Raw genomic sequence first — 27,732 nt, forward strand, 5'->3', positions numbered from 1 at the left:
TCGGTATTTAGGAACGTATCTATCGTTTTGCCGAGGCTTTGCCGATAGCTTCTAGTAAGGCGATAAAAAAAATTAGTGACGCGCTAATAATATCTTCGATATGAAGATGTATTTCTGAACATATTTGTGGTGTTTGTTTTCATGACTCTCATATTTCTTCCACCGCTGACAATTTGCCGTGCGTATATCACTGTGTTGGCAAGTAATTATGATGCCTGATAACTTTTTATTGTTAACTCAGAAATGCAGAGATAATTACCAATAACTATAATACCTCACCTGTCTCTGACAGTTTCTCAGCCACAGTGTAGTTGCTGCCTCCAATTCTGCACACCTCAGTGCAGTTCTTGGACAGGAAGCAAGTGACGCAGGGCTCTGCGTTCGCGCAGAGCGGGTTCTCGCACGTTGCGCACGTCTCACAGAACGCACCCGTGTACTTGCTGCCTTCCTCCGAGGATGAGCACTCGCAACGACCTGAAATATTGGAGGACGAAAGACGATTTTAGTAGGTAAGTTATAATTAACCTACAAAATTAAAAACGAGTTCAGTATGTTCAGTTGAGAATTTCCACGATCCGGCTCGAAGGACCGGCCATGTCGACATTTGATTACTTTCAAAATGTATAGTTAATTTATTGAGATCAAAAGGCTTATAAAGATATAAAGCACGTAGTATAACAATTGGAGGCCAAGCAACTTAATAAATATGTGGATTTCCAAGGAAATTGTCCGTATGCTCCATCAGAAAAGGGCCCTTATACTCCAATGACATAAGGAACTGCTCTGATGGAAAAAGGTTGGCTTCTACGAAGACTAATGCAATTAAGATCTGTCAAAATAAAGATTCAAAACGCAAGAGAATGGAAGGCCTTTTAATAGGCCTCTGAGCGAGTACCTACAGGTTGAAGCTTAATGCTAATTTAAAGCAACCCAACCCCCGTTTAAGGACAGCTAATAATGAGTGACTTTCAAGGTTATATATCCTAGCCTCATTGTAAACTGTGAAACTGTGATCTGCAACCGCCAGGCAGCGTTATTTTTTAATTTAGGCGCAGATGCACCGGTCGTCAAGTACCCGTCAAAATCCCCGTGATGATCGCCTACTCATTTTATGTCATAAGTCCTGGACATAACGTCGACTTTACTCTAACTCACCACAAACGCAGTCCCCGCGCCCCGAGCACACCTCCCCTCCCCCCGGCGCGATGCACGTGTCGTTCCTGTCGACGCAATCGCACGCGCTGCCGCTCCAGCCTTCAACGCAGACGCACTGGCCGCAGGCGCAATCACCGCGACCGACGCCGCCGCATTCTATGCCGTTCTCCCTGGAGATAGAGTTTAAATTAGTTTCACAGGGCTCATTGTTTGGTCAACTACAGAGTAACTAAAAATATTTAATTTTGGTAATTAAACAAGTTTTGCCGTAAGCCGGTGGTGTTCTTAACGCCAATCACAAACATTCTGAATTTCAATAAAAAATAAGATGGGTATTTTTCTAGCTGGTTATCCTGGCTACTGCCTAAACGGAAAGAATGAGCTTTAAGATTTGCTTTATAAGTAAATCCAACCAGCATATTTCACTGCAGCAGGGCTAACAATGTCGGAAAGGAAATTAATCTTTATCAAAACCAACCATACGCATGGTTGAAATGATAAAAACCAAGCGCCTCGCCTGGAAAAATAGTATGAGCAATGTTGTGTTAATGTATAAGAATTTCTGACGTCCAAAAATATCAGTATTAAGAGCCCGCAGTACCTACCTATCCTATAGCAGCTACTTTTTTGCCATCTTCGGTATAATCTAGGCTTCTTTCTTCTTCGTCGTAGACACACAGCTCGATTCGGGAAATGAATTAAATAGAGATCTAGACATCAACAAGTTACGATATGAATTTAATTTAAAGATATTTGTAAGATAGATATGTCAAATTTGACGTTTCCGCGATTCTGGAGGTCCTCTTGAACGATTTCGACAAGTTATGACTTAGATATCCAAGTCACATCTAGTCGATATCTAATGTAAATCTAGTTGATCTCTATATCGTCTCTAGATCTTGTGATTATCTCGTTTCCCGAATACGCGTGACAGCCGCGTGAAATGGTGACTGAGCTAAAGTTGAGCCATGTCCGATGATTACTGAGCAACATGTCTCTTTTCCTGTGGTCTTTTAATCAATAGAAGAAAAGAGGCAAACCTATTAATCTCGCACGCCTTGCACTGGCAGTATTTCCCGTTGAACCCGCGGTCGCAGTTGCAAATACCGCAGATGCAGTCGCCGGCGCCCGAGCACGGGATGTAGTTCGTCGCGTTCGGCGCGCGGCACTGCGCGATGAGTGCCATCGACTTCTCCTCGTCTTCTATAGAGCAGTCGCATGAGGGGCCAGACCTGGGTAACAATAAGTTTAAAACTTAAATTTTACTGCCGACTGTACTTTTCTTTAAACAGGCAACTAACAATTCTAACTGTGTCCATCATCAGATCCTCAATGATACCTATCTACGATAAAAAAAATTAAATACAGAAAACATTGACTGATTCACCAAAATGTATGAGACGGCAGATAATTTTTTTCGCGATTTTGGGGTTGGTCCCATAGTAAAAGTTGTTCAGTATCACCTACATATTCACCCCTCAGAGTTTGGATAACAATTTCAACCTGCATAGTCTTCCGTGTTAGTAGGTAGGTATTATTAGTATATATAGGTACCTATCCGTGTTAGTAGGTACCTTCTCGTTATCTAGCGCTAGATTTCACTTTAACCACATAAAATTGAACAATTTACTAATAAAACAATAAGTTAATCATGATAACGATCACGTTGCAGCTTGTATTAAATAAGTACCTAGCAACAATTTCCCTATCTGTGCTTAGTGTTAGAAAACCCTGTAAACTAGAGAATTATTGGCAATAATGTGAAATTTACGTTCCCACTAGTCTTGTTTACGTACCTAAGCAGTCTAATTACCAAAACCGTTCGCAAGCTTCTAGCCTCACCGAAATATGTAGTTTAAATACAACCGTATTTTTTGAAACTTAAGGCTGAAATTCAAACGCATGCTATGTTATTTCAGGAACTCAAGTTGTTACCACGGAATGTAGGAAAATTGCCTAAGTAGAATTGTAACATTGTAAATAGGTGCTTCCTGTTCCAGGACTTTGGACCCCCTACGTCGCAAAAGATCGCTTCAACCTTCAACCACTGCAAGTGCAAAACACCAAGCTCTTAACAACAGTAATTTTTAACACTTCAACCGTTTAGATATTTCTGCTGTTGAACTTAGTTAACGTGCATGTTCGTTATCAAGATCACTAGGCATTACGAGTATCATGGTTCTTATTTAAGCATATGGCGTACCTACATAAACATTTTAAATAATCAAGAGCTAAATAAATAAAGATAAATCCACATTCCACCTATGATTTTTAATTAGTGATTATAAGTAGGTATACATAGGTATTTATAAACTGTGAGATGCATAAGTTGCATAACCCTCATAAATACGCATTTATCTGCATTTTGTATCGCTGTCTATCAGAAGCAGATAATGAAATTTCGATCTCTTCTTTTTCGTTTCTATGAATTGCGTCAACCTTTCAACCCATAGTATTAAAAAAATGCTCTCCCGAAGAAAATATCGACATATGTATTTATTTTTTTGATTGATCTGCAAAAGAATTTTATGAAAGAGCATTTTATTTTCGCGGTTGATTCCATAGTAAAAGTTACTTAGTTGACACCCCGTATATGTATGTATTTTATAATGAACTGTGTGTACCTACTGTGTAAGGGCTGATTTAGACGGCGCGCGAACTTGCATGCGATTTTAGTTACATTGCGGACTGTTGATTACGTCCAATTCAACCGACCAATCAAAACCCGCAAAGTATGAAACTCGCATGCGAGTTCTCGCATCTTTTCTCCCTTATTGCACTGGCACACCCCGCAAACGAGGTGCGAGTTGGCCGGACATGTCCTTGAGTCCTGATCGGTGTGAGTCTCGCACTCGCATCCGCACTGGACCTCAACCTCCAACTCCAGCGAGTCCTGGCCAAGCTGACTCTCCGATATGCGTATCGTTTGGTTTGACACCTTATATCGGTTTGTATTTTATAACGAACTGTGTGTACTGTGTATGTGTGTACTCACCATCCCTTATTGCACTGGCACACCCCGCAAACAAGGTGCGAGTTGGCCGGACAAGTCCTCGAGTCCTGATCGGTGTGAGTCTCGCACTCGCACCCGCACTGGACCTCAACCTGCAGCTCCAGCGAGTCCTGGCCTAGCTGACTCTCCGATATGCGTATCGTTTGGTTTGACTGGAATTGTACAATGTATGAAAGTCTCAAAAATATATTTGCACTGCCACACAAAAATATTTTGATTTCATACGAGCCCCGATGCACATGTTTTCGTCTAGTGAGACCATTTTGTGAGGTTCTCGCGTTTGTTCAAAAATAATGTTTTAGTTTAAAAATTACTAATAATATGTAATGCTTATACTAATGTAATTTAATTTTATATGGTAATACTTTACAATAACTAAATCCAAATACAAGAAATACCGTTTGTACTGAAAGAAAAACAATAACGGTTTTCTTTTTTATTGACAGGTAGGATTACAACATAGGTATGTGAAAAGGGCTATTACTAGGGAAAGCATCAGGGCTCTGCCAATGTACTAACAATTTTGTTTCGAACCCTTGCATGCAGCAGTGCTGCAGGAGAGGACAATATGATTTGGACAACGTTTTTTATTATACGATCAAAATAAACTACATGAAACATTACTATTGTGGTTCCCATTACTGGGTCATTTTATGTTCATGTGTAAAATCTATTAAAATAAACAAAATTGTTGCGTGGAACTAGACGAAATAATTTGCATCAGGGCTCGTAATATCTTTGAATTATATAGTGATGAAATTAGTATAGATTTTTTTGTTGAGAAATAAATCGCATTTCAATATGTAGGTAAATGTCCTCTAGGAGTCTAAAATTTATTTGAAGCATTAACTCATTTGACAGTTTGTGATTATTTGATTAAGAAACCATTATTATACACACTGTAAAAGTCACTGTTATGTCTATAAATATTCGAAATGCATTGAAGTAGAAAGTCCATATATAGATGTGGATAATTAATTCCTTCTGTAATATCCCAGGCTCCTCACCAGATTGTTGATATCACGTGCAGTCAATAACAATCTCGAATTGATCCAAAACAACAATGTTGCTTCTGTTTTTTAGTCGTATACACGTGCATTATAAAGCTGTCATAACAAAAAGCAAAGATTTACTGTATCTAACTGAAATTTTACGGCTATTAATAACCGAGCCGCATATGAATAACTCTACTGAGTGCTACAGTGTAGTGTCTGTGCAATCTGTGTTAACACCCAATCGTAAACTTTAGTGCATCTTTTTCCGTATGGCTTGATCCGCACTTCCTGGATGCCATTATTTCTATTTAACCGAAGTTTACTGTTAGGTGTACATTGTATGTAAAACTGAATGTTTAATAGTTTAAAAGGCCGTTGTGTTCGTTTTATGTATAGTCTATGAACGCAATTTACATGCATGAGCCTTTTTTGGAGTTGAGACTTTTAAGGCGCAGTGAACTGTTCATAATGGCTCCACTATTCCGATTTGGTTAGGCAATAGGTTCCTACGCACGAATATTTATACAGTAGGGTCCTTACCCTCAGTTGCATTTCGAAAGAGCACGTGGAATATGTCTGATAAGAATACGTAATGTTAGCGCTGTCTTCAAATGAAACATTTCCTATTGCTTACGCGTTAATGCATAACAGAATAGAATTATTTTGATGTGTACATTTCGAGTGCAGCTTCAAAGCGTACGAACGCACGTGAGATCCCGTAACGGAACTGATACGATGCAACAATAATGCGCTGCGTTCAGCTACAGAATACTTAAACAGAGGCGCTACTTGATAGTAATTAATTGACTACCTTCTTGTATTCGGGGCATGACTCCAATGTGACATGGACCTCGTAGTTAAGCGTCATGCCGTATTCGACTCCGGCGCACCGCGTGGACTCTATAAGGGAGCCCCCTTTCACTCCACAATCCGTGAAGTACTTGACCTTCACTGGCCCTGCACTAGAGTCATCCTCGAAGTCCACGACACTCACGATGTCTTCGTAACCCGTTTTGACTAGCTTCAATATGTTCGAACTGTCACTCTCGAGTTTAGCGACGTACGTGAAATCGGCCATCAGCTGGTGAATGCTGTCGTAATGATCCTTCACTCTTTCTGTCACGGCGAATATTACGTTCACCTAAAAATAACCACATCTTTATTCGAGATCATAACGATGTAAACAGTTGGCTCAGCTTGCTTACATTGGCCGGACTGTGTAACGAAAGCTTTAATCCAGAGAGGAAACATTATTTACCTTGTACTTATCTAAGAGTCTATAGACTTGGGCCAGCGACGGATAATCATAAATGGAGTACTCGGTGTAATAACCATTATCGTCCAAATGGCACTGTTCGTCGTTTTTCCTGATAGCTCCACCTGAACATAATTTCAGATTACAGTCATGTTACTTGATGAGAAAGCTGCTCAAATAGAGCTTTTATAGCATCTATAAAAACCGGTAGCATTAGCTACCGGTAGCTAAGCCCTTATTATATGGCCCTTATCATAGTGCATAGAGTTGACTATACCTATATGTATTCCTTTGTGATAAACCGATAAAATTATGTACAGTCGACGCCAAATATATATTTAGTATTTACACTTTTGCACCTTACTCCTTTGTAATAAGGCGAAAAATGTAAATATTACCTTTGACGTCGACTATAACCTTGGGTAGGTACCTTGGTCTTATACATGTGACTTTTTTTAGGTTGAGCAAGCATGGAAACGATAGCAATGAGATTTATAGAATATTGCATAACATTCAAACATTAGAATATGTCAACATGAGAGGAACTCTGCACTTTGCTCTCTGGCTTGAAATTGGAAAGTAAGTACAAAAGGTAAGTAGGTGACAGTAACGTAACTACGAGTATACGAAGCCCTGAAAGTACCTAATTCTTTTTCAATGCGATTTAGAGTCGATGTCAGCTTTTACTGAGTATATTTCTGAGCGTAGATTCCGATTCGGTATACTGCCATAAGTTTTATAATGAAAATTCAATAATGCAATAAAAATATGACCAAATGTTGGCTTACGCGTATGTTTAGTAACATTAACTGCTTGATACAAACAAATAAGTACTTATTTCAAATCTCGTAAGTTTACGGTGTGTATGATTGAGCTGAAATTGGCGTAAGTGCTTCCGTAACTTTGATTGCAATGCAATAATATGCTATCATGTACATAATAGCTGATCTGAAATCTGAAATTTGCTCCTTGGCGAAAATACGCATACAAATGAAGTTTGGACTCATTGAAGGAACTGATAGATGTGCAAAGAACTACAATCGCCTCCGCTCGCGTTGTTCCTCCCTTAGGGCGATACTCGTTTAAACGCCTTGCAAACAGGTAGTAAGGATTAAGGCAATTTTTTCTTAACTGGAACACCGCGAGCGGAGGCGAATGTACAATCAGAATTAAAAGCATTGGTTACAAACAGCCATTAACATCATTGGTATTTGTTATTGGTTGGTGGTTGGTAATAGAGTTGTTTGTTACCAAGCTGCCAGCAAGCTGTTGGCCATGTAATGCGAAGAGGTGCTGAGAGTCTCGAGAAACTGGTCGTGATTGGCGGAGTGGAAGGCAAGAGAGGTCGCGGTCGCTCGCCAACCAGGTGGACAGACCAAGTTAGAGAAGCCACTTCCTCAAGCAAGTTCCATCAAGCAGTGAGGGCAACAATGGATCGAGACCGATGGAGACAGCTGATCAAGGATGTGAAACATAGTGATCACGATCCTCAGGAATGAGGGAACGACTGAAGAGAGAGAGTTACCAAGCTTCCCGTCTCCCGCGGTGTGCAGCAGCCCATCCGACAGTAGGATGACGATCTTCCTGCTGTGCTGCGCCCAGCCGACTTTGTCCCCGCAGGTGACGGCCTGCACTAGGGCGTCTAGCTGTGCTTCCGCGTCGTCTAGGTTGGCTGTCACCTTGCTGTCGTTTACGTTCTTGATGAAGTCGGTTATCTGGGCAATGAAGAATATACAGGATGGCCAAAAACATAAGTGCATTCCCGATGAGGTTCTGGGATTATATTGAGCAACTTTTAATATGGGATCAACCCCGAAATCGCGAAAAATATTTGGCTGCTACATACATTTTGGCTGGTCCATTTTATAGGATGGTAAATTTTTTTTTCGCGCTTTCGGGGTTGGTCCCAAAGTAAAAGTTGTTCAGTATAATCCCAAAACCTTTCTTGTTCATTTAGTTAACTAGATAGTTCTTTCTCCTAAGTTGAAATAAAGTAAATAATTAATTAAACGCTCATACCTACAAACTTTAGTTAAGGTACATCGATTGTTCAAATAATACAGTTTGTTTGTGTTAACAAAAGTGCGTAACAAAACCGCAAAGTGCGGAATTCTAAACAGAACCGCTGACGCGCTGCCAAATGGGGCAACTCATAATAAATTAGATTATATTTGGCCTGTACTTTACTATTATTAATAAGGGCAGTCACATGCGCTAAACTGCTAGACAGGCTTATAAATTAGTTGTCTGATTAAAATTCTGATAGCTATGTGCGTGACTTTGACCAAGCCTTTTTAAAGAGTTCTTTAATCATGTGCTCGTCTATCCATTACCTTCCCTATTTAGGCTCTATGATGTCAGGTAACTGATAAAATGGATTTCAATTATTTGATTACATTCATGGGAATTGGGTACTTTACTCCTACAGTAGATTCAAGCGCGTGCACACAATATCATATAATTGAATAAGAAACTGACGTGACGTAATGACGTGAAGGTATTTTCTGTAGAAATATCAAGTGAACCGAGTGCAACGACTTAACATACCGGAGTCTAGCCTCAGTAGAAAAAAATACAATATAAAATTCATTCTTCTTACTTATTATGTACTTAAGCAGTTATTTTATAGCGTCAAAGCCGTCAACTTAGGCAGGGTATATGTATGTGCATAGGTACTTGCTAGAAACAGTCCTCCGTTGTGCTTTGCATAGGCAAATAGGCATGTTAGTATCAAGGGTGCTATCACGTCATCACGTCAGGTAGTCATGGTATCACGTCAGGTAGGTACTTACCTGGTTAGTGAGGGAAAGATGGTGCCGGTAGCTGTATGTAGGTTCGCACTTTTCCTCTTCGACGTTGCAAGGGTTCTCACGGCGTTTCTCATCGATATTTATATACGGCAGCACTGGCTTGTCCGCGAAACTGCCGAAACCTAATCTGAAATTGATAAATAACATACAGAAGAATACAATATTGATGTACAGTCAACGGTAAAAATATGTGTGTACAAATCATCTCAAAAATATGTCACATAACTCTTATGTCAGTGACTTAAGAACTATGGGACATATTTTTGAGTAAGTTGTCTACACCCATATTTTTACCGTTGACTGTACAGATGATAGTTAATAAGCAAGTTCTGGATAATCTGGATAAGTGTGATAATTTACCTTAAACTTTGTTTGAACATCAATAACTTAAATAGTTTAGGCTAGAAACATTGTACCTAGCTTACTTTAACATTTCAAAAAATCTGATTAAGAATTAGATCAAACTCATTCATTTGCTAATCTATTCATAATAAATAAAAATATAGGCCTTTAGTTATAGATTCCATAAACACAAGGAAAACTACAACAAACTGCAAAGTACGGATGATTGGTATTCAACTAAGTATTTCATTGAAAATAAACAGATTAATGAGTAATTGTTCTTCTAGGAGATGACATCATATTACTTACCTACAAACCTCTGCCTATGATTCTAGGTCCAGTCATTAAATGGCAGATTTAATAGTTAGTGTCATTCGTACCTTTGTACCGTGGTCCAACCACAGTACCAGCAGTCATATTAATAATCATACATACATATTATGTATAACGGGAACCTCAATATTTTACAAAATACTCGTAGAAAGCGGTAGATCATATGCCTATACCTTCAAACGAGTTTTTACTCATATAAGACCTTATTCCTATTATAATTTGAATGATAATTTCTGAAAATTATTGTCGATCGGGGTTTTGCGATTAGCACACCAATGGCATGGCCATGGTAAACTTTGCAAGTTAATCCAGTGAGGAGACGCTCTTCCCTTCGGTCATTCTCGGCTCCGTTCGGTTCCATTGCTCCGAGCAATTATTAGGGTTGGCACAACTTGACGGCCCTTTGCGTGCACGACCATGCAGATTAGACAGATTAGATGCCGACACAACATTATCTTAATCACTTAATTTTGACAACCCTAAATAGCCAAAAGGGATAAAGGGATTGCATGATTCGACCCTAAATCGCTGTCAAACTTCGGTTTTGTAGGAAGTGTCCTTTCTATACATTAGTAGTAGTAGTAGTTTATTGTGTGGTTTTTCCCGTCATACCTAAAATTATCAGTAAGGTTCTTCAGCATGCTGGGCAGGTCGTCTCTGAGTGACACCAGCGTCTCTTTGTCGTCCTTCATCGACCACGTCAAGTCCATCAGGTAGTACAAGTCGAGCGGGTAGTTCTTCGCTGGTCTATATGAGAATTTTACCTTCACTGTCTCTCCTGGAAACAATGGGATACTTTTATAGTTTTTCTTTCGGACCTTTTTACCCAGTCTGTGAAAGTTTACAGGACGCCTCGCCTGTTGCGTTACATTATTTTACCAATGAAGCCGAAAATTGACAAACTTTTAGATTTATAAACGTCTGCAGGGCTAGCACATGATTGGCGCGACTGTATCTAGCGGCGAAATAGACTACCCGTCTTATTCTAAATATGTTACTAAAAGAGGGACCGGTAGTCTATCTTCGCGAGATACTGTCGCGCCAATCATTTGCTTGGCCTACTGAAGAAGAACAGGTGAAACTAAAAGGTTAGATGACACGAGAAATTCAATATAACAACAGGAAAAATAAGGTAAGACGTCGTCCAAGAATTTAATGAGTAGAGGAACGGTAGATGATTTTTAATTACATGATAAATTCCCAAACACTTAAATCTTGGCTTCCGACCTCTACTGACACGAAAGTATGGCTTTCGATATGACGCATAAGCTTAAATTCGAGTAACTTACGTGGTTTGAGTGACAGTCGTACCCTCTGCGGTTGTATCTGCACCACTGCCTCCACATCTTCAGAATCCACGTCTTGGAGTGAGCGGTTCTCGGCCACCTGCCACACCGGCTTCGCTGGCCTCTGGATCATATCTTCTTTACAGCCACTGGACACTAAACTGGAAACGTAGAAGACAAATGGTGTTTGATGATACGTTAAATTAGTTAAGTAAGGTAAGTGTACAGTCAGCGTCGTATAGTGGTAGCATCCAAAGTATTCAAATAGTTCGGTACGCCATACAAATAATATGGTGTACCGAAGTATTTGAATACTTTGGATGCTACCTACTATACGACGCTGAGTGTACTACGCTGTGTACAGTCAGCAACAAATATATTAGAGTTTTTTTCTTGATAAGAGACCGATTAGAGAAAAAAATATTGTCCTAAGCCTTTAAAGGTGTACATTCAGCATCAATAGTTGCTAAGCGGGCGAGGTGTTCAAAATAATCTTGACGCGACTTTATTATTAAGAGAATAAGCGCAAGGTAAATTTGAACACCTCGACCGCTTAGCAACTTCTGCCGCTGACTGCGAAATGTTCAGAATGATCTGCACACGCTCTTACACCCTCCACAATAAAATAAAGGTACTTGTTCTATTACTGAATGTACAAAAACTAAACCTACTTATTTTCGGTAGGTGTGGAATCTTGGGTTATACCTATTTAACGGCATTCAAAAACGTAAAAGGGTATGCAATTAGGTACCTTTATATTATCAGAATAGCTTTTATTTTATAGGTGCTTTATTTGTCAATTATTCAAGAGACCTCAAAAGGCTTTTAACCGCCCACATTAAGATGAAATTTTAACCATTAATGGAAGCTCGTAACGATCCATATTTTAACAATTAATTAAAAATCTATTCACACTTCCGGTACTAGTAGCAGCGCTCGTTAAGAGATAGGTAATAAATTGACCAACCAATTTATTCTAGCAATTAATAAATATTTAGGCGTTTCTTCACTTTCCTGGTGGCCTATAACGAGCACTTTTTTAGGGTTCCGTACCCAAAGGGTAAAACGGGACCCTATTACTAAGACTTCGCTGTCCGTCCGTCCGTCCGTCTGTCACCAGGCTGTATCTCACGAACCGTGATAGCTAGACAGTTGAAATTTTCACAGATGATGTATTTCTGTTGCCGCTATAACAACAAATACTAAAAACAGAATAAAATAAAGATTTAAATGGGGCCCCCATACAACAAACGTGATTTTTGACCAAAGTTAAGCAACGTCGGGAGTGGTCAGTACTTGGATGGGTGACCATTTTTTTTTTTGCTTTTTTTTTGCATTATGGTACGGAACCCTTCGTGCGCGAGTCCGACTCGCACTTGCCCGGTTTTATTACTAACCGCCTGTGATAACACACCCGTGGCTTCCGCACTCACATACTTGCTGGAACGGCACATGATGTCTTAACCAATACGATAAGTGATAAAAACGCGACCTCGATATCCGTAGGTGTATTGTCCGTGCTAAGCAAAGTGAGCATTGAGCAATTTACATTATGAATTTTGCATAGAGCCTAGAGGCATGCGTTGGTAGAATAGGCCTGCGACTTTCAAATCGGAGGTCGCGGGTTCGAACCTCGGCTCGTGCCGTTGAGTTTTTAAACTTGGGTACCTACATACGTAATATCATTTGATATTGACGAAAACGACTGTTTGGTAAAAACTAGTGCGCCAATTGTTGGGATTAGGTAGGTACATAGCCGAGTGGACCCCAGGTTTCCTTAGTATAAGCTGAGGAAAAAATCGTAGTCCCTGATAAAATTCGACATTGAAAAACAAATAACTACCTCTTTCGTTTGTTTTTTTGTTTTCGCTTCTCATCTAGGAAATTATGACTGTGTCAAAGTTAGTGAGTCAAGTGTTTTGCCACAGATGCGAGTAACCTTGGTCAAGTAAGGAATAGAAGCTATTGAGTCATGCTACAAGAGTATGTAGATTTACTCGTTTAAGAGAGGTTTTTTGAATAGGGCGACATATAGGTAATTGTTAATAGAAACTATGCAGTAGGAACGTGAGTACTTATAATAACATGCCTCTTGTATACCTACTCAGTCAAATTACCAATGAAGCAAAAGATTCCTTACAATTTAAAATATAACTTCAAATCGATATACTTTTATGGTGGTCCATGTTTTTATTTGTAAGACCGTAGCTACGATGACAGAAGATGGATGAAGCTACAGAATCCAAATTTATTCTCACGTTTCAAATGATACAGACAAACAAACAAAAATTAGGCTCATGACGAAATGATGAGCCCACGGTGTTTAGAACAAACCCATTGAAAACTACTCATCCGAGTCAGCCGTGTAAGCAGCACAATCAATAATCAATCACGCTGATCGTGGTTACGGGAGATCGGGCCTTTTTGGAGCTAGTGATGTACCATTCCCGAGGCTATGCCCGACGAATCACGGCCCATTTATCGGTAATATATTTTTTATTGGCCTACTTTGGTGTCCCGCTGCTGGGCAAAGGCCTCCCCTTGTTTTTCTACTCGACCCTGTCATCGGCATCTTCTCACCATTTGGGGAAGAATGCGGCCAAGTCGTTTCGCCATCTCCTTTTCGGTCAATGTTCTAATAAATATTATTATTTGCCCACTAAATGTTGAAATGAAAATGTTTCCTTTCTATGACAGACAATAACAATCTGTAACATATATATTAGTCAAAATCCGGCCATACACACTAAGTTAAGTCTGCGCAGTTTTGCCTGTACATTTCAACTTCACAGGTAAAAAGGAGTGTGGAATTCGACTTTACAGTTTCCTAAGCGGCTTTACCTGTGAGGTTGAACTGTACAGGCAAAACTGCACTGGCATACCCTAGTAAGTATGGCCACTCAGCTTAATACCATTCGAAAAATGGGCCCCTGACTTGGATTGACCTTACAAGGGTGACACGGAAAACCGAATAGTTAAAGCGTGTAAGCTACACGACCACTTATCAATCACGTTGATCGTCGTTGCGAGAGATGCGACTTTTTGGATAGTAATATTTAGTGATGTGCCATTCTTGTAAATGTTCCCGACGAATACTTTTTCGAGTCTTCTTCTTCGTCGTTATCCTCACAGCTGAGGGTCATGACCACCATAAGTAGCTCTGTCTATAAGAAGCCTCCAGGCTGCTCTGTTCTGAGCCTGAAGAAGTGCGGACTGTGTGCCACTATTAATTGCCTCCAGGAGTGGATCCGTCCAGCGAGTTGGAGCTCTGCCTCTACTTCTTGTTCCCTCGACACGGCCAATCATTATGATTTTCTCGAGGTTGTGTGATTCTCGTCTCGCCACGTGTCCAAAGAAAGAAAGAGCTCTCCTCAAGCAGGTTACAGAGAGAGGAGTAAGGACTTTTAGTTGGCTTCGGATTGAAGCATTGGTGCGGCGTTCAGTCCACGACACTCCCAGCATTTTACGCCAGCACCACATCTCGAATGCGTCAATCCTATCCCTTAGCCTAGCTTTCAGCGTCCATGTTTCGGAGGCGTATAGGAATAATAAATAATAAATAAATAAATAAATAAAGTTTATTCAGTAACATAAAGTAACATTTCAGTATTCATGCTGGTGCCTCTTTTTAAGTATTCAAGATACCTGTATTAAGAGACAACCGCTCTTCCACATAGGGTTAACAATTTTGAATCTTAAGTACATGACTTATAAGTAAGTAATTAAAGCTAAGTTTATACAAGGAATACTCTCGCGCGCGTGTGTGTGTGTGTGTGTGTGTGTGTGTGTGTGTGTGTGTGTGTGTGTGTGTGTGTGTGTGTGTGTGTGTTTCTGCTGTGTGTAGTTTCAGATTATGCAGTATATGTATACCTATATATATTTTTTAAAGGAAGATAGAGAATATGAGTGTACGCATTAGTTTAACTTTTGTACTGCGGTAGATGTTGCGATTCCTCCATATCTTCTCTAGGCGCGTTACTGCCGCCTTTGCAATCTGAGCTCGACGTACCACTTCGCTCTCGCAGTCTCCATCATTACGAATCAAAGATCCCAAGTAAACAAACTGTTCTACAGACTCTAGTTCGCGCAACTCGAACGTTCTCTGGGATTTTCCCGCTCGGTCGACAACATCAGTTTGGTTTTGTTCCGGTTTATCCTTAATCCGTACTCCACACTAACGGATTCCAACTTTTCCAGCAGTTCCCCCAAGTAGCACAGATTAGCTGTATAGCAGCCGCATAATGAAGTACGAATACGCTTGAAGCTGGAATAAAAAAGCTGCATAAGAGCTGTATAAGCCTCTTTTCAGCTTTTATAACTCTTAAATGGGCACAAATTATGCAGCCTTAAGTTCACATAGCTGTTTAAGAGCATTGTAGCAGCAATTTAATGGAATTATAAGGGGTAACAGGAGTTATAAGAGGTATATATTGACTGGGTAAGAGACCACCAGTTACCCTTTATTCAGTTAATATGTCACATGTGCGCCCTAATACCGGGAAATATTGACGTTGGGCTGAATAAAAGATAATTATTAACATACTTTTACACCTCTGCCTTAAAAAACATATTTATATTGAAGCAAAAACCTTTAGCGCAACAACACCATAAGTCATTTTGTTAAAGTGTTTAGTTAAATGTTAGTACATGATCTTTTATATATTAATGTGAGAAAGATGTTTGGGAATGCAAGTTTATTGACATTATATATATACATTATCTAAGAAAATTTCAATGCGCCACGAGAATAATCAGGATTTATTTAAATTAATGATATAAATAAGCTATTGTGTAAAAACTACTTTAGTGGTTTGGACGGAATTATGAGATAAAAAGTTAATAATACGTTATAGGAAGTGCTAAACTAGTGATTTAGGTTAAGAACTCATGCACAAAACGTTATTGTTGCCCTTAAAAGTTGGAAAAGTAATTTAAATTTTGTAGGTTATATACAATAAAATGGCGGTCAATGTTAAAAAGCAACGTGAACCGTTAAAATTCTAATATGCAGCATACGACTGTTATATATCTGATTAAGATACTTAAGTGAACCACTATAAAGTCCAAGTCGTTCTTTCGATACACTAGTGAACCTCTAAACAGTTATAAGGCATCTTGTGAACGTTTAAATAGCCGCTATACACACAGTCTCAATGGTAGTATAATAGGCTGCTTAGCGGTAAACATGTTCAGCGCTAAGCCGTATTATGCGCCACATGTGTTCGATTATACGTCTATTGGTTTCATAACAGTTCACTCGTTCTCCCTTATAATAAGTCAGCAAAATAAAAGCTGCTTTAGCGGTAAACATCTTCAGTGATAAGCAGTATTATGCGCCACATGTGTTTCATTTATAGGTCTATTGGCTTCATATTAGTTCACTCGTGCTCCCTTAAAAGTCAGCGTAATAAAAGCTGCTTAGCGGTAAACATGTTCAGCGATAAGCTGTATTATGCGCCACGTATGTTCCATTATACGTCTATTGGCTTCATAATAGTTCATTCGTGCTTCCTTAAAAAGTCAGCGTAATAAAAGCTGCTTAGCGGTAAACACGTTCAGCGATAAGCTGTATTATGCGCCACAGGTGTTCCATTATGCGTCTATTGGCTTCATATTAGTTCACTCGTGGTCCCTTAAAAGTCAGCGTAATAAAAGCTGCTTAGCGGTAAACATGTTAAGCGAAAAGCTGTATAATGTGCCACATGTTTTCCATTATACATCTATTAGCTTCATAATAGTTCACTTGTGCTCCCTTAATAAGTCAACGTAATAAAAGTCCACAATTACCTCCTTATACAGCACATGGCGTAATTTTATCCACTAAACAGACCTTATAACGGTTAAAGCATTTGATAACCCTTAAAGCTGTATAGGTTCGTAGCAAATATACCTTTATATCACTCTTTGCGTATTAATGGTAGTTTTCAGAGCCGTAATGCAGCTTTTAATCAGCCCTAAGCTATATAAATATCACTGAAATCTATTATACAGCTGTAGGACCACGAGTGTGCTGTTATAAGTGTCTTAATACGCACAGAGCGTTAGATAGAACTAAAAGTGAGTAGTTATAGAGCTATCTGTGCTACTTGGGCCGCTATCTCACTTTCGTTTGCGCCAATGATAGTGGTGTCATCAGCAAACCGCAAGTTGTTGATAAGGTGACCACCGACTCGGATACCACCCTTCCAAGCTTCCAACACTCTGCGCATTATGTGCTCGCCAATGAGGTTGAATAACTGCGGGGAGAGGATGCCACCTTGTCTTACGCCACGCTCGGTTTTAAAAGAATGAGACAACGCATCATCGAGTCTGACTTTCGATTGCCCGTCAGCATAGAGGTTCTGCACTAAAAAGGTCAGGTGTTCCGGTACTCCCATCTCCGACATGATTTTAAACATAACAGCCCAACTGATACAGTCAAACGCTTTAGCATAGTCAATAAAACAGAGAGCCATTGGGATGTTAAATTCGCGTACTTTCTGTATCAGTTGCCTCATATTCAAAATGTGTTCCCGAGTTCCTCTATTCTTCACGAATCCAGCCTGCTCTCTAGCAATTTGTCCACTTATATAGCATTCCAGTCTTCTGTTTATAATATATAGCAGAACTTTAGCCGCGTGCGAGATGAGGGAGATGGTGCGATAGTTCTCACACTTACGTGTGGAGCCTTTTTTGTGCACAGGAACAATAATGGATTCTGTCCAGTCATCAGGCCACTGCCCAGTCCTCCATACCTTATTACATATACTGTGAAGGATTTTATTGCCTTCTGGGCCTAGATTCTTGATCAGCTGTGCAGTGATTCCGTCGCCTCCGCTAGCTTTCCTTCTGAGCTTGTTAATCGCAGCCTCCACTTCGTGCAATAAAATGTCGGGCTCTCTCTCTTTGAAATCCATCCTTTGCACTGAAGTTGTGTCTTCATTTACACTATAAAGTTGTTGACAGTAATTTCTCCATCCTGCCAGTACCTGTTGCTGGTCTATTATAGTTCTTCCTTTGTGGTCGTCAATTGTCCAACAACACAACTTCCTCTCTCTTGTAAGGAGTTTTATCTTCTGGAACATATCCCTTGAGTGGTTTGTTTTGTTGGTCCTCTCTATCTCCTCACATATGGAATCAATTTGAGGAATGCTCAATGTCTCTTCTGCAAAGGCATTGCACTTGGGTGTTAAGCTCGAAATACCGTTGTCTTTCGCTTTCAGTGTCAAGACCACGTTCTCTCAGGGCTCTTCTTTCAGTAACGGCCGCCCAGGTTTCCTCCTGCATCCATTCTGCTCTCGGTTAAGCCTGCCGTGTGCTCTTATTGACCGTTAGGGCGCAGTCCTTAACAACATTTTTTAGCCGTTCCCACGTCGTATTAGAAGATTTGTGTCAGTCTCTGTTGCAGGAGATCCTCGAACGGTAATTCATCTCCTTCGCGCAATCGGAGGGTTCTATCCGGCTTTGCCTTCTTGATAACTTTAAGCCGTGTTTTAAATTGTGCAACGAGCAACTGATGGTCACTTCCGCAATCAGCTCCTGGGCGAGTTTTTGTTGATATTATTGATGACTTCCACCTCTTCCCGATCATGATGTAATCAATTTGGTTCTTATGTCCCTTAGGGGAGAGCCATGTCCAGAGCCTACGTGGATGTTGCTGGAATTAAGAGTTCATAATGCTCAATCCGTTCCCTGCACAGAATTCAAGCAAAACTTGACCCCGCAAATTCCGTGCTCCCAGGCCGAATTTTCCGACAACCTCACGCAGATCATTGTCATCATGCGTCTTACCAATCTTGGCATTGAGGTCGCCGAGGATTATGGCTGGGTTATTGCTAGGGATTTCCCGGTAGGCATTTCCGAGTTCGCTGTAGAACTGCTCGATTACATCTTCTGATGACTGCGATGTTGGTGCATAAACTGATATGAAGTGTATGGGATACGGCTGTCCTGACACTTTCAAAATCAATATCCTGTCGCTGATAGCATTGTAACCGATGACCATGTCTCGCAAGCGTTTTGACACGATAAAACCTACGCCACTGAAGCTGTTGTCTGGACTTTTTCGAGTACTCAACCCAAAACTTCCAAGTCCTAGTCAATAATCATTCGTGCTTGCATCGAGGTAACGGGAGTTATGGCCTTTTTGGACGACATTTATATCAAAATATCGCGAAATACAAAAAACTAAATACTAACTGTATGTATTAAAAATTTTTGTTTTGGTATCTCATAATATATAAACACCATAAGAGTGTAAATTATACTAAGAATAATTAAAAACTACGTTTGGTCTAAAGGTTAACTGATAGAAAATTCCGTGTGGTATTAATAATTCCGCCTTTTGTAATTGTATATTTTTATTGTGCAATTATGTTTAAATAAACAATGGATCGCAGTGGATCTTAAAATCCGAAATATTTTTTCCATATTTTGTTGAGGATTATTCGCATCACTACTCCAACCCGACTGTCAGCGAACATCGGCCGACGAACGTGGGAACAAAACGGGACCTCACAACTACACCGCACCGGACGGCCCCAAAGAATGCGCTAATGTAACATCTTCCAAACTATCAAATCAATAAAAGACCGCCTTTTGTAACTCTTATCTCACTGCTTTTTCATCTGAGATAACGCGGCAAAGAGCAAACGCGACGTGTTAAAAGCTTAATACAAAATAACAAATTGACCATTAGTGTTGGTAATTACTCCCCTGCTGTGCGGCCCGACGCCTGCTGTTTGAGACCATGGAGTTATCAGAGTTAATTAAACATAGTGTTAATACTTTGGCATCGGGAAATACTTAATTAAGTGTTTGAGAATAAAAATAGAATGACTGTATTTCGTTAATTAAGTTAATTTGCATTACTATGGGGCCGTCTGGTGGTGTGGCCCACATTTGTTATACAATAGATAAAAAGTTTATATTTTTGGCATGATGTGTGTTTGTGTTGTGATCGTTTATAGAAAAGTTCTCCATTACAAAGTCCGCATAAAAGGCAAAATGGCATATTGACCTTAACCATTATAACATTATTTTCTTAGAATAAAATGTAAAAGAAAGTGTATGTAGAAACTTACAAATTAACATCAAACGTTGTGGGATACCTACTAGAAACCGGAAACGCATCCAAATAAATTGTCACTTCCAAAAATGTAGACATTAGTAACCTTTTACTAATTAATGATAATTGCCGCAAAACAAGAATGCCACTCATAAAATTGTAATGAGATGAGATACCTATTGAGGTCAAAGTTGACAAATAAAGCTAATGACGAGATTTTTCCCAGGCTAAAGTTGATAAATAAGTAGGTAATTGAAGTACAATAACTGACCATAAAATGTTTCTTATTACCTACCTAATACAACTTTGTTAATGTTATATACTCGTACACTCTCTTGGTAAACAAAGTGACCCAATCTCAATGCCATTTAGGGGTCATCCATTAATTACGTCACACGTTTAGGGGGAGGGAGGGGGTCAAGAAAATGTGACATATTGTGACATGGGGGAGGGGGGAGACACAAACTTTGTGACGTCACTTTAACTTCATCAGTAACCGAAAATTTATTTAAATTATTTAGTTCGCTGTACATTTAAATAACAAGTTTTTAAAACGAAAATAGTTTTTAATCATTTAATTTTCTTTCCTAAGCAGTTTTGGGTTATAAAATTACTAATATTTATCTCGTCAAAAATATTTTGATAAAATATTAATAAGACTTAGGTACTTACTTAATTCGATTTGGCGATTTCGTAGAAAAAATGTGACGTCACACTAGGGGGGGAGGGGTTTGCCAAATGTGACCAAGTGTGACAAGGGGGGGGGGGAGGGGTCAAAAAACCTAGAAATTGGTGTGACGTAATTAATGGATGACCCCTTAGTGCAAGGTAATGTAACTTGTACAAGTATGTACAGTACAGTGCTTAGAAAAATTCTTGTCGTATCATCAACCTGTCCTAATACGAGAGACTCGTAAAGATAACAAGGGATTAAACATAAGCTTCAGAAAGGTCACATTATATAGAGGTACCGTTATAACATATCTAATAGAATTATCTCTAGTAGTTAATCCTTTTGTGGAGAACTTACAACATCTACAACTTTGAGCCACGGACAGTTTTTACATCACTAGCCGGTGAGTGGGTAGCCGGGTCCATACAAAGCAAGCATATACGCGAGGCAATTTCCTCGCGCACAGATTCACAGAACGGCCAGGCCCCCTCGGTCGGGGCACTGGCCGTTTTTTGATCCGGCTATAATCAAAGTTATATATCATCGCGAATTTAGTGTAGGTAAGTATTTTTTGCCTACCCTTATTTTCAAAGAACTGGAACATGGATTATGGGGTTTTGATAATAACTCACCTCTCGTCATCGTTGCATCTGGCAGCAGCACTGAAAGACGGGTCCGCGCACCATCGGCAGTGCGAGGCGGCGGACAGACACGCGCCGCACGAGTCATGCTCGATGCAGACCAATTTATTCTGTATTTGTTGAGGCACTGTAAAAGAAATCCATGGTAAGCTTGGCTGAAAGCAGCTACGGTGTCTTAGTACTCCAACACTCTTAATTGGCTATCGGGGGACCTTATGTCGTGGCAATAAGGCTTTGTTTACCTAATGGGAGGCAAACGAGTAGACGAATCGTGGCTTCAAATCGTATCTAGTGGCTTTTAAACAAAGTACATAGTAGTAGAGTAGTACTTATCTACGAGTAGGATAAGAGTAAAAAAACCGGGCAAGTGCGAGTCGGACTCGCGCACGAAGGGTTCCGTACCATAATGCAAAAAAAAACAAAAAAAGGGAAAAAAAAAACGGTCACCCATCTAAGTACTGACCACTCAAGACGTTGCTTAACTTTGGTCAAAAATCACGTTTGTTGTATGGGAGCCCCATTTAAATCTTTATTTTATTCTGTTTTTAGTATTTGTTGTTATAGCGGCAACAGAAATACATCATTTGTGAAAATTTCAACTGTCTAGCTATCACGGTTCGTGAGATACAGCCTGGTGACAGACGGACGGACGGACGGACGGACAGCGAAGTCTTAGTAATAGGGTCCCGTTTTACCCTTTGGGTACGGAACCCTAAAAACGATGACGACGATCCATTCATAACCAAGTAAAACGGTAGAGCACACCCGTTTTTATTCGTAGAAATAAGTAGTTAGGTCACATTTTCAAGCATTTCAAGTTGGAAAGTATGCTACAGAACCAGTCCCGGCTTGGTAGATTGATATATGATAACTGATTGTATTATGGTTCCCTTTATTAATAAAGCGGAAATGCTGACGAAGATACTAATCTAAACTAAAAGCGAGATTGAGCGAGGTACACACCTATAAGTAGGTACTATAGTGTTCAGCGTGGTAATATCGTTACTTTCGATTTCAAAACTACTTATTAGAATCATTAAATGTTTTATTATTAGCAATCTTAGATTGTTATGACCAACCTATGCATATATTGAACGCTCAATGAAGTCAGCACTGTCGATGTGGAGAGACAAAAATCTCGTGAAGGAAATCGAAGTAGGAAGAATTAAATAAAATCTGCACACAGAGGACAAACGCAATAAACACGTAACTTCATTGTCCCTTTCTTCCACCTTAGGGAGACACTAGCATTGTCGAAAGTGACTACTTATATGTAAATAATCCTTTACGTACATCCTATCCGTGAGGAATGCCTCTGAAGTGCATAGGAAAGTAGCTAGTCCATTCATATGCCATCTAACTTACTTGTCAATGTGCAAAGATACGTACGCTAGGAGAAACGTATAAACTTTTCCATTCACATTTATGCAGGTACAGGCACCTGCGTATTTATATTACTTATACCTACTTGTAAATTTGTGTATATACCTAGGATTTAATATCCATGTAAACTCATCTCTGTAAGTCCGACTGTAGGTACCTAAATATTCTTTACAGTACATACGGTCCTATTTTCCCGCACTAGTGCGTTGAAATAGCACTTTTCGTGCTATGTCAAAAGTTTAAAGGACCTTATGTATTGTAAAACGTTGTACGATACACGTGCGAATAGGTAATTCGCAACTCGTGTCGATTTAAAACACTCCCTTCGGTCGTGTTTTAATTTAATCGCCACTCGTTTAGTATTTCATTTTTTCCGCACTTGTATCGTAAATAACTATAATAGGAGGGTCCGATCTAAGATTTTGTCTTCTAGTCCGTCACAAGCTAAGTACTAAAACTCGCCACAGATTTAATGTGTAGACCTACATTTTCCGGCATGTGTTTGCGATTGTAAATCACGAAGTCCACTCGTTAATTTTAAATAAACGAAGTCGGCTTTCTAGTACCAACGGCAACACTTAACTAACCTTTGGTAGACCTTATAACATTGCCATAGGGTTACCGAACAGGCAGTTTCATAGTGTGTACAAGGGTATTCATAAGGAAACATGAGAAAGCGTTCCATTCATATGACACCAGAATTAAAACTTAAGTAGATTAAGTACCTACATTTGTTTCGTGCAGGGTTAGAAAACATTTTATTAAAAAATGTGTTACACTATATAGGTAGGTAGGTAATTGACGTGAGTATTGAATTACATAAATATTGTAATAAAACCATGCAACCGCGAACATTGCAACACTGCACTTTTTTACAACCCTACAAACTTGTAGAGTGGACTATCACAAACAGTTTCATTTGTAACAATATTTTTGATAAACTTATTGAAAAACTAAAAACTTCGGTCGAAAAGAAATAACAAGCTTTTTTGCAGGATATATAATTTAAAAAAATGTGTTCGATATTTTTGCGCGCTAGTTTGCGCGATATTTAATACCTAGCTGTAGTTAAAATCCGGCCAAGTGCGAGTCGGACTTGCGCACGAAGGGTTCCGTACCATTACGCATAAAAAGGCAAATAAATCACCTTTGTTGTATGGGAGCCTAACTTAAATATTTATTTTATTCTGTTTTTAGTATTTGTTGTTATAGTTAGCGACAACAGAAATATGTCATCTGTGAAAATTTCAACTACCTAGCTATAACGCCTCATGAGATACAGCCTGGTGATAAACAGATAGACAGACGGACAGCGGAGCCTTAGTAATAGGGTCCTTTTTACCCTTTGGGTACGGAACCCAAACTAGGAAGTTAAAATTACAAGACACACTTTCTAATCTTCAGCAAATTAGGTCCATCGGCAGCCATAGTGATCTATTTTATATGTAAAGCCGATGAGATAAATCCTTACCAAATTCAGCATTTCAATGGAACGGCAAAGGAATGTGTCGACTCTCTAAATTAGACTGTTTATATATGGACTCTCTATTTTAGCCGCGTCGCCACTCGATGTCCGCGCGGAAGTAAAATCAACCACCAAATAGGTTGCGGTCTTGCGGTGTTCACGGACATATATCTAAATAGACGACGTATGCGCGATTTGTAAGATAAAGATTGTCAGTTCAATAGGTAGTTGTACGGTCAAGGAATTCAATTTCAGTACCATTTCGTACCTTGTCACAGTGAGAAATAGTACTGAGGTTTTTAGCGACTTTCATATTGATTGTCACTGTGACAGGGTATGAATTGGTACGGAAATAAATTCTTTGCTGTACAAGAGATTTGAAAATGTGAGTTTTATTGATGAAAAGCGTAAGTATCTATTTACCTATGTATTTAACGATTGAATTTTTGAGTCACCTATAGGTACCGATAAAATTTTTAACCTATTCATATTCATATTCATATTCATTTATTCATAAAATTACAAACTTTACATGTCAAAAGGGTATTCAAATCAACCACTTGAAAAAAATGAATTAATTTGCCCTCCTACGCCAGTAGGGTAAAAAGTCGTTTATAATACGATACTAAAAATAATTATTTATACTAGATTGCAATGAAATGTGCTCAGGAAAGCATAATCACGTTACTAACATTTAATGGGGGCTTTTGGTAGTTCTACTTAAATAAGTGGACGATATATAAGTGGTACATGTGGTTGTGGTACATTGTTTACGTTCCGCCGCCGTAATTTACGAGTGTGGGCGTGTGAGGTTGCGGGGTGAGGTGTTAAGGCTGATTTAGATTGATCCAGTGACTGGCGCGACGATGACGTCACCGATCGGCGACTATCGGTGCAAGCAGATGGCATTGTGTTTACTTTTATCAGTATACATGTATGTGTGAGCAATGGAAAATGGTATTACTTTGTCAGCAATTATTTTAATAGGTACTTATTCCCTTTGACTAGGTATACTTTGTTTCATACGTAGGTATAGAGTCCGTCTACAATTGTTGTAACGACTGAGTGACAATGCATGGCAGCGCGATACTTGAACTTGACATAAAAACAACGTGGACAAACTCACTAGTTTACCAGTAGTTAATACTAAACTAGGCGACGACAAATGGAGATTCATAGACAATAATTCAGTCATATTAAACCATGGAGCGCCCTGCTGTCACACGTGTTTTAAGTACGGAAATACCAGTTAAACCCAAAAAAAACATCAATAACATCAGTACTTTTCCAAGTAAGTACTAAATCAGCCTAAACGGTGGTGGAACGAAGTTGCTCTATTGGGAGCCGACATAGTGTAAAGCAATAAATTGTTCAGTAAATGGGCTTCCCAAATTAATGGTAAGACCGAAGACAGGTAATTGGGACTCTAGTGATGAAAACACTCTGTTTTTACGATTTTCGTATGCTTTATAAGCCTCAATTTTATTAGTCCTATACCTACTTCTGCTCAGATCTATAGTTGACTGATAGAGAACACTATTTGGCATTAATTAAAATATCACTCTACCTACCTCACGTTTAATAGAGTTTAAATAAATTTAACAATCTCAACGCTCAAACCGGTGCAAGTAGGCCGTGGTTACATATTTTCGTGACGGTTCAATGCACACTTTATTTTCACACATGACTGTACATGTACAATTGTTTCGATATCTTCGAAATTAGGAGGCTTAAACTGCTTAACCGATATACATGAAATAGTTGCAATGAGGACCTATGAAGGATATAGGATAGCATTTATAGCATCATCAAGAATAATCAAGATCATTCCACGCAGACGAAGTCGCGGGCAGAAACTAGTGGTTTATAGTAAATATCCTCAATTTTTATTCAACTAAAATACGTTGGGAAATCGGGACTGATTCACTTAGGCGATATCACAATCACAAAATACGATCACCAGTCTTCATTATCCTTAACTTTTGGAAATAGAAGAGACACTTATTTTTAATGCATGTGTATAATAAATAAACCATAATAGTTATTTGTTATGGTTTATTATACACATAAGGGGGCAAAGTTGTTGTTTAACCGCTCGTGCGATTCTGGTTTCAAAGCACGAGGGTTAAAAAAAAATTGCCCCCGACTGTAACACAAAATTTTTCACCACACCAACCCGTAGCAAATATTAAATGTAAAATATCAAACAAAATCAAACCAAATCAAATCCAAATGAATGTTATAAAATAATTATCATTCAAAATCATCATTTAAAAGACAAATCTACCAGCAATCATAAATAAACAACTCAAAATTTGCATTTGATTACTTTGCCTCGTATTACTGGAGTCAGTTATGTAACGCTGCCATACATGACCCAAAAATTTTTTATTAAGCTATGAGCTTCATCACATCTGATATTTGAGTAATTCTAAGCATTTCTAGCCTGGGAGGCAAAAAGAAGCGTGCGTCTAGTCGAGGAGGGTGGGATCTTTAAAAAAAATATATTTTGATCCTGGTGACCCTTGTAGGGCAAGTTTGGTATCATTTTCGTATAAACCAAAGACGTATAATGCATTGCTGATATTTGTTTTTTTCAGTTTCATAGTAATTTTACAAGAAAAACGTAAAAAGGTGAACAATTTGGTTGGAGATTTTTGCTACGCAGAGCCGAAACTACAAAAGATAGAAAGTTGAAATTTGCACACTAGATTACATTTATAAAGTGTACAAGAGATAAGAAGCGATTTTGAGAAATTCAACCCCTAAGGGGGTTAAAAAGGGGATGAAAGTTTGTATGGGGTTCAAGTTTTATTTTAAGCTAGGAATTTGAAACTTCGTAAAACGATATATTATTAAAATACAAGTAAACTAATTTCAGCGTTTTTGAAAATTCATCCCCTAAGGTGGTGAAAAAGGGGTTGAAAATTTGTATGGATATCAAAAAATTTTTCGAACGCTGGGCTTGAATCTTTGTATTTGGGGATATTATTAAAAGACAGGAAAAGTAATTTCAGCGTTTTGTAAAATTCATCCCCTAACAGGGTTAAAAAGGGGTTGAAAGTTTGAATCCATTACAAATCCGAGTAGACGCACATTTCTTATTGCCTCCCAGGCTTGAAATGCTTAGAATTACTCAAGAAACATATGTGATGAAGCTCATAGCTTAATAAAAAAATTTTGGGTCAACTTTATACCTAACTGCCTCCGCTATATGTGAATAAAATGCAACTTTGCTATCAGTTTTTGAAGTGCAAAGTAAGGCTTTCCGAGCTGGTGTGGTGAAAAAATACTTAATGTATTTGGATATCATAGATATAATTTATTGAAACATC

The 27,732-nt window shown here is 39.0% G+C and overlaps 1 protein-coding gene across 1 annotated transcript in view; it reads right to left on the minus strand.

The window, feature by feature from the left end:
• Nucleotides 1-27,732, minus strand: part of LOC134672524 (integrin beta-nu) — a 38,773-nt gene that overhangs the window by 7,394 nt on the left and 3,647 nt on the right. Inside the window, exons 2-12 of the mRNA XM_063530466.1 lie at nucleotides 21,541-21,676; nucleotides 11,193-11,350; nucleotides 10,516-10,681; nucleotides 9,211-9,355; nucleotides 7,944-8,133; nucleotides 6,422-6,543; nucleotides 5,975-6,304; nucleotides 4,151-4,320; nucleotides 2,196-2,387; nucleotides 1,156-1,325; nucleotides 280-474 (exon numbers count right to left, since the gene is read on the minus strand). Coding sequence (XP_063386536.1) covers nucleotides 280-474; nucleotides 1,156-1,325; nucleotides 2,196-2,387; nucleotides 4,151-4,320; nucleotides 5,975-6,304; nucleotides 6,422-6,543; nucleotides 7,944-8,133; nucleotides 9,211-9,355; nucleotides 10,516-10,681; nucleotides 11,193-11,350; nucleotides 21,541-21,676 — 1,974 coding nt within the window. The remainder of the gene's footprint in view (nucleotides 1-279; nucleotides 475-1,155; nucleotides 1,326-2,195; nucleotides 2,388-4,150; nucleotides 4,321-5,974; nucleotides 6,305-6,421; nucleotides 6,544-7,943; nucleotides 8,134-9,210; nucleotides 9,356-10,515; nucleotides 10,682-11,192; nucleotides 11,351-21,540; nucleotides 21,677-27,732) is intronic.

This window comes from Cydia fagiglandana, chromosome 17 (assembly GCF_963556715.1).
Source record: "Cydia fagiglandana chromosome 17, ilCydFagi1.1, whole genome shotgun sequence".
Classification (NCBI taxonomy): domain Eukaryota; kingdom Metazoa; phylum Arthropoda; class Insecta; order Lepidoptera; family Tortricidae; genus Cydia; species Cydia fagiglandana.